Source organism: Lipomyces oligophaga (assembly GCF_038497815.1).
Source record: "Lipomyces oligophaga strain CBS 7107 unplaced genomic scaffold V1516scaffold_2, whole genome shotgun sequence".
Taxonomy (NCBI): Eukaryota; Fungi; Ascomycota; class Lipomycetes; order Lipomycetales; family Lipomycetaceae; genus Lipomyces; species [Lipomyces] oligophaga.
The window spans coordinates 176,614-189,133 of NW_027117786.1; the positions used below are offsets into that span (position 1 = coordinate 176,614).

Genomic DNA, 12,520 nt, shown 5'->3' on the forward strand with positions numbered 1-12,520 from the left:
TATAAGATGGGGAGGAGCGACCGAGGAAGTTGTTTCGAATACAAGGTGTAAGAGTTAGAGAGAGCAACAAAATAAAATACGAATTGGCTTTCAGAATTACGAATAGCAGCAAATGAGTTGGATTCCAATTAACGAAGTACCGATATACACGCCTCAACGACGGCGACGGTTGGTTGTCATTGGGGCAGGGCTTGCCGGATTGATGATTGCCCATAAGGTACAGCACGAATTTCGAGTGGAAGACTCAATTGACCTTGTCATATACGAGAAAAACGAGGATGTAGGCGGAACATGGTACGAAACGCGATATCTAGGAGCCGGGCTGGACGTGCCGTCGCATGTATACACGTTTCGGTTTGCGCCAAACCCAAACTGGAGTAAGTTCCATGTGGAGCGTGAGGAGGTGTGGAACTATATTCGAGAGACAACGACCAAGTTCGAGTTGGATAAACATGTTGAGTTTAAGCGCAAAGTTGTTGCTGCTGAGTGGAACGGCGAATTGGGAAAATGGCGAGTCACGACGGAGAATACAGCTACGCGGGAGCAGAGTCAGGAGCTGGCAGATATCGTTGTGGATTGCTCGGGCCTGCTAAATAAATGGCGGTGGCCGGAAATTGCCGGTAGAGAAAATTTTAAAGGGCATATGGTGCATTCTGCACGATGGGACGAAAAACATAGCTACGCAGGAGAAAATGTTTGTATAATTGGAAATGGTGCGTCGGGGATCCAGCTGTTGCCGCAGCTCGTTGAGGCCACTGGAGGTAACAAGACAGTTGTAAATTTGATCCGGAACCCAACGTGGATTCTGGAAAATTTTGGATTGGAGTTCACACCGGACGGTCATAACTTTACGTTTAGCGAAGAGGAAAAACAGAAATTCCGTGACCAACCCCAGGTGCATCGCCAATATCGCCACGATCTGGAGCTCTCGTCTAACAAGCGGTTTCCGGGCCTGCATAAAGATAGTCCTGAGCAGGAGGCGTTACGGATAAAAGTGACCGAGTCAATGAAACAAAGATTAGGTTATGATGAATCATTGATTGCGAAGCTGATTCCTAATTATCATGTGGGATGTCGGAAGGCCACGCCCGGGATGGGTTACCTCGAGTGCTTTGCAAGTGGGCGAGCAGATGTCGTGATCGGTAGAATTGCCCGATTCACTGAGACTGGGATAGTGCTAGAAGACGGCCAAGAACTCGACTTTGACGCGATCATCTGTGCGACCGGGTTTGACACCTCGTTTGATCCGACGTGGAAACTGACGGGACTCGATGGGGTCGAGCTGGCAGGACTGTGGAAGGAGTATGGCGGAGCATATGCGTACTTTGGAGTCGTGTTGCCGCAGATGCCCAACTATTTTATTGTGAACGGGCCTAATGCTGCAGCGGGCCATGCGTTGATTCTGACGGGCATGGCGACAGCGGTGGACTACATTTTCGAGTGGGTGCTGAAGCTGTCGCGGGAGAGCATCCGGTCCATGGTGGTAAAGGAGAAGGCGATCCACGACTACAACGTGTACACACAGGAGTTTCTGAAGCGAATGGTGTGGTCCGACGGCGGATGCGGGTCGTGGTACAAGGCTGGCGGAGCTGAAGGGCGCGTGAGCGCGCTCTATGGAGGCAGCATGCTTCATTACATGGAGATGATGAGCAAGATCCGGGGCGAGGACTTTGAGCTGGAGTATGATTCTGCCAACATGTTTGGGTTTCTTGGGAACGGCTATTCCACGCTGGAGGCGCGCATTCGCGACGAGCCGGACGTTGATCTCGCATACTACGTGAGGTAGAGAGAGCGTTCGCTGTTGTTTGCATGTATGATATTGTTCGTCAGAATTGCGCAATAGCACTTTAATTGGATTGTCTGCGGACGGTTCTTGGTCTGTGTAGAGATGAGTCGGGACGAGCAGCAGGTAGGAAGCCCTGTGCTCGTGCACGGTGGAGGCGAATGTAGTGCTGCTGTGATGATTGAAAGCGCTAGGCACGTCTGCAACGTGTTAAGCGGAATCCACGCCTATAACAATCATTATATTACTGATTATATAAAATATGAAGCAATAATGCAAGCGATGTCTATCTATCTTGCGGTATGACTTTGCGTAAATACACGAAATATTCTACCACGTCCGCGATGATATAATCAGATAGCGCGGAAGAGCCGACCAATCGACGGAGATTAGTCGCGACCCATTTGCCAGATACTCAGAGTCAGAGAGCCCAAAGCTCGTCAGTCCGAGTCAAGAGAGATATGGTATCGGACGTTCCGAAGCGGGCCAGGCTGAGAATCACAGAAAGACACAGGCCGAGTGCATCGGGTCAGCAGTTGAGAGCCCGAGTCAGACCTGAATTTAGAGAAGGTGGTCCTAGTTTCTGCCAGAGCTTGGCTAATGAGGTTCAGTGCTTATCAGTACGGTATCCGGAGTCAATCGAACGGGGGGGGTGGGAGGGGGGCGGGGCGCTTGAGTCGCCGGAGGTATTATTATATTATTATTTTTCTAGGTTAGTCATTGGGCGTGCGGAATATTCGAGCATAATTGCATATTTGCATGTTTACATATCTGCGCTTCGCTCTCTGTGACTCTGTGTGTCTTTCGTACGTTCTGGATGGTCTGGATATGTGCTCTATCGCGTCTGTTTCATATGTCTCGTTTACGGCCGATTCCTGCTACAGTTCCATCCACCGTACGGAGTAGCTGCTATAAACAAAACCTCGACTGGTCATCCATTCCAGATCCGACCCACTTCGACTCTGCTATGCACTATGCCCCGTTAGATCAACCCTATAGCTTATCTTTCCTACAGTTGCACTACAGGTGCAAGACTCATCCCAACTCAAGCCAAACGTGAATCGTCAGGCAGACTGTGGTCATCCTGCCAGGTCATTCATGTTCCTCTACAAACGGAAACCTCTCGGGTTGGTCGATGCTGCTTCTGTTATCTGAGCTCGGCCAGATAAGAAGATCCCGGCCGGCGACTGCTCCTGTGCTTGCATGCTTGTGATTGTGGACCACGTAGGCATTGACTGATTTGCATCCTTGATGCTCCCATAGCTCTCTCGCAATTTGGTTGTCTATCTACCATTTATATTCGTATATTTACTCATATGCCACAGCAATACCACGGCAATGCCACAACAATGATTCTTCCTCTACCAGATCCTTATCTCCTTACGGCTTCGTCTCCGCACTCAAACAAACACCGCATTCGCCTTCTCCTGGAAAATCGGCCCTTATTGCCGCTCGTCGCTCAATTACTCCCAGTCTACGCTCAGACCCACTTCTGACCCAGCCTTACTCCGGGAATCCCATATCGAACCAACGGCATTCCCTCGTATTCAAAGTACAACCCGCGCGGTATATTTCTCGCGTCCGTGCCACCGTCCGTTCGTACTTGACTCTGTGGTACTCCACACGTGACTCAGGCTTTAAGTCCCGGGCAGGAAAAGCCTCCTGGAAACAGAGTTGGAAACAGAGTTGGAGCCAGTCCGAGACGAGGAAGCCGGACGAAAGTGATCGTTCGCGTTGGCTGCGGACCAAGGACAAAGTAGGACTTCTGCGCGGGACTGCAGTCGTTGGTTGACGATATCCGGGCTGCTTTTATATCCGGCCCATTCCCTCGATCTTGTGTTGACTTGTGTTTTGCGTGCATTGTGTTTGGAGTCTGCTACTGTGCTATCTTATTGCTGTGCTCTCGTTCGGTTTTCTTATCTTTGTCCAATCCATGGCAGACCTTTTTGGTTCTCTTCTGACCATTGGACAGAAGAAACAGTCTTTGCCATCGCCCTCCCCGTCAACTTCGTCTGCATCTTCCTCTGTGTCGTCCGCATCATCGTCCTCCTCTGGGCCTACTTCCTCCCTCCTCCAACATCACAAGAGCATCAGGATCCAGCTGAACGGAAATGCTATCAACTGGACCCTGGACGACCCTGCCCTCTCATTCGAAAGACTCCAGGCATACGTGCGTGCTGCCTTCTTCATCCCCCATAATCAGCCATTTTCTATTTGCGCCCGCTCCACTCTGTTTCCCTCCTCCTCCATCGTCGCCCGCCCTATAGTCGACGACTCTTCTTTCCACAGAGCTCTCATTGTCTCTGATGTCTTCTTTGATATCAATCTTGAACCCGCTTCCGCTCAGGGTCTTCCTTCTACGGTCCCTGCTTCCAATCCCGTCAACTCTTCCTCTGTCTGGTCCACCCCCTCCTCCATCCCAGCCTTTGCCGCGGCAGCTTCTACTCATTCCTCATATCCCTTTTCCCTCCCTTCTGTCTCCTCACTTCCTGCTGTTCCCTCTCTATCTTCTAAGCATGGACAATCACATGCTCCACATGCTCCTCATGCTTCACACCCTCCACATGCCCATCCAATATCAAACGGACTGCCCCCAGTACAAGTGCAGAAGCACTCAAATCCACGAGTGTCCGGCGTGACTCAAATCATCCGCCAGAAATTGCAGTTCACAAATGAGGGCCAATGGAAGAAATTCTCTGCTCGCCGACTCGAACTCATTGATTCCATGTCGCTGTCCTCGCGAAAAGCCTCAGAGCAAGAAGACGTGATCATAGCCGTTGCTGATACCTTACGCGAAGAATATGGCTTTCCGCCTGTGGCTTTGCCTGATTTCGATAAATTAGTTCGTGCTGCTGTTCAGTCAGTCCGTCGGAATCGCAAGAGATTACCAAAGTCTAAAGCAAAGCTCGTTTCCAAAAAGGAATCGGCATCGCCCTCTCCTTCTGCTGCTTCGACGCCTGCTCATTCACCGTCAGCTGCGCATGCAGTTCCGATATCTGCAGGCTCGGTATCGAGTGTGAATTCCGATCTCGGTTTCGATTCTACATCTGTCAAGCTGGAACCAATAGTAACACTTCCCTCGATCCGGACCACTATGCCGAGTCCACAACCGTGGCCATCGCCTTCCAGTGCTGTTTCGGATACTCTGGTAGGGTCCGACTATCTTGCGCGACCTGCACTTTCGAGGGCTTCAAGCTCCTATTCTTCGTACTTATCTGTATCTTCCTCTGCCAACGAGTCTCCAGATCCATACTCGACTTCTGCCTCGAGTCTTTCGCTCTCGCCGTTATCACTTGCACGAGCGAGCTCTGTGTCGTCTGTGTCTCCGCGGACCCTTCCATCGCTATCACCTGTTTCAACATCACTTTTTGCCTTGGATTTGATCTATCAGGATTCTGTTCGAACTTGCACGATCCTACCGTCAGATATTGCTGCTTGTGGCCAGTCCTGCCTTGCTTTCCTACTTCAAGCTGTTCGACAGACGTTGTCGCTGTCTGAATCCGTGTCTATAGCTTTATATTACTACCGGTCAACCACAGTTTCTCCCGAGTCATTGGCTGCCGTAGACGCTTCGTCAAAAGTTCAAATTACGTCTGACCTAGAGGCAGAACTTATTCTCCGTGTGCCAGTTTCAGATGGACATCAAATGCGTGTAGAGGTTGTCACCAGCACAGATCCTCCTGCGCACCCTACGCAGTCATGGCCAAAAAATGATAAAACTAGACGCATTTCCATTGGCGCCTTAGTCTCGGCGTAAGGGTCCAAAATCAATGTTTCTCAATTTTTTTACGTTTGTGTTTTTTTGCATCCCTCTGGGCAATTTGGAGTACTTGCAGGTGTTTTAATTATTGAGGAGTTGTGGATATTATATAAATGTTATGATACTATGTTATTACTAGTGTGAGATTATTGGCTCACGAATAAATTGTCACTTGACTGGCATAATTTCCCTCTTGAAGATAGGAAAAATTTCCGCATAGGTATCTAGCTAAAGGGCTCTGATTCACATCCCTATCAACCCTTGCACTACCACTCCTACTCGACTTTATTCAAACTCCCTATACTTTATTTTTATCTATTTAATCCTCATGCATCATAATAATACAATAATAGCAACAACCAAGCACATTAACATCCATCCATATAAGAATTCTTTGGCCAATCATATCCGGCTTCCGTCCTAGAACAGTTAGTTTTACTTTCCTGACTATAAGACAATATTAAAAAGCTTACCATGAAGTCATGTTTGCATTTTTGTACGCTTTGGGATGGTCGGCAATATAGTCCGTAGTAGGATATCCGTCCGGATCACAGGTAATACTCTCGGAACCTTCGAGCTGATATATCCGTACGTAATCTACACGCATGTACGACGGAAATTCCAGCGCAGGCCAATCAATATATGTCCAAGAATCGGAAATTCCAAGATTTATAATCATCGACATGGGCTCCATGGGAATCAGACGTTGACCAACGTTACCATTAGCTCGAAGCGCTTCTCCATAAATAGCATACGTCGGATCATCGCCAACTCCCCATTGAATATACCCTTTCGCACCAGGAGAGTATTCAAACGAATACGATTGATATTCGTTATTATCATACCAATCATTGTTCAACACTGTCACTCCAGATATAGCTTGTTGAAATACTCCGCCAGTATACGTATTCATTGAAGTCACCGAAGCATTATATACCTCCAGATAATCATAGTCGCATAGATACCAAATGTCAAACGGTGCGATCTGCAACGACTGCGATGCCGAACCTACCTTGTAGGTCGTGTTAATGTTCGACACCGCACCTTCAATAGCATCAATCTCTGGCGCACTTCGCCCGGTTCCTCGGTTCGGATGGTCTTCTCCCTTGCATGTACATGAATTCAGTCGCTGGCCAGGAAGATATGACATGCCATCCGTAGACGACTGGTTCGGCGTAATACCCACATCACATTCATTGTACGAATATGGCCACGTGCCCTCAGTAGTTGCAAGATATCCTGGCCGTCCAAGATTACCCATCGCCCAGATACCGGGCCAGAATCCAGGCTTACTTCCTTTACCAGGAAGTGATGCAGAAACCTCGTACTTGCCACCAGTGAAGCAAAGCCGATTCCATGAATGAAGCATTCCGGATCGATAGTCCAGATTTTTGTTCTTATATGCATCCATTGTGATCAGTAAAGTTCCATTCACGGTCGTTACAGCGTCTGGCGAATACCACTCTTTATCCTCTGTAGCAGCGTAATTAAGATCGGCTGCGTACCAAAACTGATCCTCATCCTCATAAAACGTGCGACCATCCTGGTTGAACTCGTCTGAGAAAACTAAATTCATTGTTTTTCCATTCTTGTCCGTAATCGTTTTTGCGTCATCGGGAGTATCCGGGTCTACAAGCGACGTCCGAATCGCCTTCAAGGTGGGATACGTGTAGTCTGAAAGTGGCACTGCAACAACTTTTGTCACAGGCGAATCATTTGTTTCACCAGCCTTACCTGTGAACGTGAGGACAGGAACAATGATAAACACGCAGAGAGCACCCATGGTAAGAATGACGAGAGCAAGCAAACCGATCACGCCTCGCCGTTCCCAGTCCCTGATTCGTGCATGCTCATTGGCATCCAGGATGGGATCTGGATTGTGCATATAGTCATCAGGCTCCTTCTCCTCGATGTGCAGAGGGAAGGAGGACACTGGATAACCTCCAAATGGGGAGAAATCCGGGTCATTAGGATTCGATTGTGCAGATGTAGGGTCGCCCAAATTATGAGGATAAAGAGACGAAGATGAGTTTCGTGACGATGAATAGGTGCCGCTTAATATGCCCGAGTTGTTGGATGATCTGTTGTTGGCTCCGCCAGTGCCGGTAGGATAACGATCAAACGATCCTGATGGAGTCGACGACTGGAAAGAAGCGGCAGAGGAGGAAGACGACACTGAAGAGGAAGAGAAGACTGCCTGTCGTGAATTGTGCACATGCTCCGCGTGAGCCTGCGCGAAGGCTGCACTTGCAGGAGCGTTAGTGCCAGCGGCCGCAGAAGCAGAAGCAGCCGTCTGTCTGAAGTGGGGATCGCTGTGAGAATTGCTGTACTCCGGCATCGATTGCAATGCTACGTCGGACTGGATGGAATAGTCTGAATTTATAGATGCCCGGTCAGTAAGATCAGCACTCGAATCAGCGGGCGACGCAAAGGGGTTCGGGTTCAGATTGCGTGAATATGCTGGCATTACGAGTCGAGCGGTGCAGTGCCGAGCAAAAAGCAGAAGGGAGGGAGATAGAGATCAGAAGATGAAAGAGAAAGGGAGAAAAGGGGATGCCTGAAAGGAGAAACACACGGACAAGGAGCAACAAGCTGTGGGCAATAATTCGACGCGTCGACTGTAAACAATGACGACTGCTGTTTTGCTTGACTGCTGCCGTAGCCAATACAAGAAAAAATGGGTCCAAGATAGAGATCCCAGGCCAAATGCGCAACAAGTCCGAAGCAGATAAAGGTTGGCAATAACGTCACGCAGATTTGTGAGATTTCAGACAAATCCAACGCTTCCACAGGCGTGGGACGACCTAACAATGAAGAGGAAAGTTGAAGAATGAAAAAAAAGACTCGAAGGATGCCGCCCAAACAACAGAGTCGGACAAGATAGTGCGCACTGGAGACAAAACCAGCAATGGGAGAGCGTGTGTGAACACAGCCTGAAGGCTTAACGATCTCTTTGTGGAATGATGTTACAACGAGCACGCGTGATCACTTTCAAAGCGCGTCAAACACGAAGTTCCGCTTACTCTTCCAAGCTCAATAACAAAAACTTTTCTTTCTATTTCGTCCGTTCTTTGTTTCTGTCGAATTTCAACTGAAAATTCCGCCGCCAGATATCGACCGCAGGGGAGTGCAAAAATTCACGCTTTCACGCCGGTGCCACGTCACGTGTTTCCCGAATTAGAATCAACCAAAACGACGCGGCCATCAAACGACGCGTAATGAAATTACAGAGAGTGTGTTATGGATATGATTATGTAAGTGCATGACGTGGTTTGGATTGGCACTAATGGATGTGACGGACTACGGGAATGATAACAGTAATAATTGATTAGAGATACAAATATTTTCTCATAAATGCAATTTGTAGGAAGATCATTTTTAAAATGCAACCGCGTCTATTCCACCCAATTTTAATATCTCACCTTGCGCCGGGCAACGCTCAATTTCTTCGCTCTTCCATCGTGGCTTGCGTTATCTCTTTTGAAATTCTCGTCCGCGTTTGAGCGATGGCTCGACGGACCTCGTCGCTCAGATCTGCGGCGTCGAATAATTTCGTCAGTTTTTCTACTGACTCGGACTCTAACAGCGTTCGTTCCCCGGAAGGACTAACGAGCGCGTCTTGCATGCTGCTCGCTTGCTCCGTATATATTGCTCCAAGAGCATGGTTCGGCTCAGGAACGTACCGCTTCTCGTCGACGATTCGTCGCAGTTGCTGTGCTCCTTCATATGCTGCAATAATTGTTGGTCATTCCATTCCCTCTCTAGCGGGCTCATTCCCACCCGAAGTATCTTCTAGGTCAACTCACCTTTGAAATGCGAAAATACTCTGAAGAGCAAGTAAAACCCTAAAGTAATTAGCGTTCGATCTCTCGCGGTGCCAAACCTCCTCAAACTTTTGTCGTACCTGGTAAATTGGGTATGACCGGGAGTAAAGCTATCGGTAATGTCAGTGGAGAGATGGCTGCGCAAATCAGCAATTTGCGGATTTGAATGGGCGACTGCTGTACAGCCCAATTCTTCAAATCCAGAGCTACCGCTTCGCCAATATCCCCTCCGACTGTAGTAACAGATGCGGGATCAGCAACTTGTACGTTCACCGGGTATACAATTGGAACCGTGACCGTACCGGCTGTCCTGACCTGCAGAGACTTGTCGTCGGAATCGGTGACTGAATTATTCTGTCTAGACCAGGGAATCCACCAGGTCCCTGTCCGAACAGGAAACAGTCCCACAGGCGCTTGCGGAACTGCCTTCAGACTCCACTCCTCGTACGGCACTTGATCTAGCACTTTCGCTCCCCACGCGGTCACTTTTTGTTTCCACCAGGTCGACGACTTCTCCCAATCGCTCCACATTTTCTGAGCTCGTTGTGTAAGTCTGTCGTCTATCCTCGGGCGCCGCGGATTAATAAAATGTGCTTCTGTCCTTTGAGTGATGATTAGCCGTCGAGCGGTTGTAAGCGGAAGGACTATGATTCGAGTCATGATCCGTGCTGCCAGTGGACGTGAATATCTAAATTGCGACCAATTTGAGCTTTCCCTTTTCTATCTTATTGGAGTTTTGCGATAAATCTCCAGCAGGCCCAGTTATGTAGACTGCAACTGCAATTTCTCAGTTGACATCTAAATCAATCTCGTCCTCGGGCTCGAGATGTACAGTAATGACCGATTTTAATCACGTGGCTGGCGCTGATTACTCCGAGCACGAGCAGACCGGATTCGATAATATAAGACTGGGAAAAGAGTAAGTCTGACTAAAAAATATAATAGAAAACTGAAATGATTTTTATGTCAGAGATAGCTCGTGCCTGGTCATTGATTACCTTCCGGTCTGACTATCACCATCAACGGCTTTTTGCTTCTTGGTAAGGTTGTATAGCTGCCGAGTGAAAGTGCATCCAGAATAAGTGCAGTCAGAAAAGTGGCAGCGTAACTAATATCACGGTCATCATTCTCCCTCCGAGGAGAAATCACCGGAAATTGCAATACAGGGACAAAAAGCTTACACAGGCCTAGCTGAATATGTAGAAATTAGAAAATAATATTAAAAACAACTTCAGCTATAGTGAAGAACAATGATAAAACTACACAAAGATACAAAGACCCAATTATGCAAAAACAAGGCAAACCTTAAGCAGTCAACACCTTGTGGTCGTCACTTCTCTTTTCAACGTCAATAGTGGTCGGAGTTGAAACGGGTGTGGTGGCTCGGCCGCGTCCAATCATCTTGAGGAAAGACTCGGGTTCAGTGATGATATTGTCATCAGTACCCTCGTAAACCATGAAATCAAATACAAGTTGTCCAAGAAGAGTGCCAAAAAATGGAACAAAAAGAGGAATCCAAAAGTAGTGGTCGTACGCGCTGAAGACTTCACGACTGTAACCAGCCATGTAGGAAACCATTCGTGGACCAAAATCACGAGCAGGGTTGATAGCATATCCTGTTTGCCAGCCGACAGACGAACCAATTGTATAAATGGCAATCATAAGGGCAATACCACGAACAAGACCCCATTCTCCCGGGAGACGGTAGTTTAGGCCAATGCTCGACTGCGTGCCGATTCCGTTCAGCATGAAAGACAACAGAGCAGACGCCGTAATTTCCTGCATGACCTTACCAGGCAGATCTAAAAATGATGCAGGATAGGTACAATAAATACCAGCAGTAGATTTGTCGCCGAGAACCTGGCGTTTACCACCGTCGAATTCATGGAGCGCGTTTCGGTACGTACCGAAAACAATGGCTGCGCCGAAAGCGCAGCCAATAAACTGAGCAAGCATGTACAACGGAGCCTTCCACCAAGGGAATTTACGGAACACACAGTTGGAGAAGGTGACGGCAGGATTAAGATGGGCTTCAGCTCCGCCAGCAGTAGCAACAAAGTAACCAAACATAACGCCAGCGCCGAAGCAAGTGTTGATCATAGCCGGATTACCGTACTCACCGTCTGTGAGTACCTTCTGAGCAACTGCACCATCACCACAGAGAATAAGAACAGTGCAGCCCAGCATCTCGGCAAAATATTCACGGGTAGCCTCCCGGAACTTTCGGTAGGCAGTAAATCTGACAGGATGGATTTCTTGGAGAGCGTCGGCATCAATGTGATCATGAACATCAGCCCGCTGAAGAAAATGATCGTCAGTCTTGTGCCAGTCCCATTCTTTTGCTGTCAGAGCACTGGGAGTAACTCGGCTATGAATGTCGGAGTCGACGGCAATCTGGGATGCTTTGTCGGCCATTGCAAAATTATTTTTATTGGGAGCAAATGGAGTAGAATGTGAGTGAAGTGGGTGTGTCAAAGCCTTGAGGTAAACAAGAAGACAAGTGACTGTAGGATAACCGGATAAAACCCTGAACAGAAGACTGTGGAGAAGGCAGAGAAGACGAAAGCTGGGGAAACAGTGGGATGGGGAAGGAGAGGGAGCGGAAGTCAGCCTGCTTAAGTAGGCATTGCAAATGTATGGAGAACAGTCCGGGGGAAGCAGCCCAAATGGGTAGATGGTGTGGAGGGCATTGATCACGTCCCCCCTACTTTGATACGGTGGGAGATGGAGCTACAAGAAGCATCTGCCGGAACGGGGCCAAAAAGAGTCCTAAATCGCATACGATTGGCTAATTACCACTCTATTCTATTTTTTATCTTGTACCCTGATAAATCTAGCTTCAGAGCTGTGCTCCAGCAGCACGGAACAGACATGGAGTCTGCAGCAGTAGAAGGACAACTAACCGGCCTGAGAAGCGGGGCACCACGAGAGCAGGGAAGTGAGCGCGCTCAAAATAAAGTTCTGGCACGTGTAAATGCAGCACAACAGGCCGGAAGAAAGAAGGTGAAAGCGAGCAGAGCCAAAAGGGCTAGAAGACCAACCAGAAGAAATTTTCGTCCCACATTTTAAGTGTCTTGAAGACATTCAATCTGCAGGTCCACTGCTAGTAATATCTTAATCAGTACCGAACAATTCTTTCCGAATATCGGTTTA

General features: G+C 48.3%; 5 protein-coding genes across 5 annotated transcripts; 2 read left to right on the plus strand and 3 right to left on the minus strand.

Moving 5' to 3' along the window:
- Positions 1-13: 13 nt before the first annotated feature.
- On the plus strand, positions 14-2,210 carry V1516DRAFT_670121 (uncharacterized protein). Its single transcript, XM_066921304.1, has one exon. The coding sequence runs from the start codon at positions 113-115 to the stop codon at positions 1,784-1,786; it is 1,674 nt and encodes a 557-aa protein (XP_066778618.1). The 5' UTR covers positions 14-112; the 3' UTR covers positions 1,787-2,210.
- Positions 2,211-3,408: 1,198 nt separating this feature from the next.
- Positions 3,409-5,874, plus strand: V1516DRAFT_670124 (transcription factor Vhr1-domain-containing protein). Its single transcript, XM_066921305.1, has one exon. The coding sequence runs from the start codon at positions 3,717-3,719 to the stop codon at positions 5,538-5,540; it is 1,824 nt and encodes a 607-aa protein (XP_066778619.1). The 5' UTR covers positions 3,409-3,716; the 3' UTR covers positions 5,541-5,874.
- Positions 5,875-5,911: 37 nt separating this feature from the next.
- On the minus strand, positions 5,912-7,881 carry V1516DRAFT_694534 (beta-glucan synthesis-associated; the record flags this gene model as incomplete). Its single annotated transcript, XM_066923949.1, has 3 exons — positions 5,912-5,963; positions 6,017-7,597; positions 7,667-7,881. 3 exons carry the CDS (start codon positions 7,879-7,881, stop codon positions 5,912-5,914), a joined length of 1,848 nt encoding a protein of 615 aa, XP_066778620.1.
- Positions 7,882-8,982: 1,101 nt separating this feature from the next.
- Positions 8,983-10,027, minus strand: V1516DRAFT_620524 (mitochondrial K+-H+ exchange-related-domain-containing protein; the record flags this gene model as incomplete). Its single annotated transcript, XM_066919490.1, has 3 exons — positions 8,983-9,272; positions 9,350-9,388; positions 9,448-10,027. The coding sequence occupies 3 exons, from the start codon at positions 10,025-10,027 to the stop codon at positions 8,983-8,985; spliced, it is 909 nt and encodes a 302-aa protein (XP_066778621.1).
- Positions 10,028-10,349: 322 nt separating this feature from the next.
- V1516DRAFT_149131 (aquaporin-like protein) lies at positions 10,350-11,936 on the minus strand. Its single transcript, XM_066918663.1, has one exon. The coding sequence runs from the start codon at positions 11,780-11,782 to the stop codon at positions 10,673-10,675; it is 1,110 nt and encodes a 369-aa protein (XP_066778622.1). The 5' UTR covers positions 11,783-11,936; the 3' UTR covers positions 10,350-10,672.
- Positions 11,937-12,520: the final 584 nt, after the last annotated feature.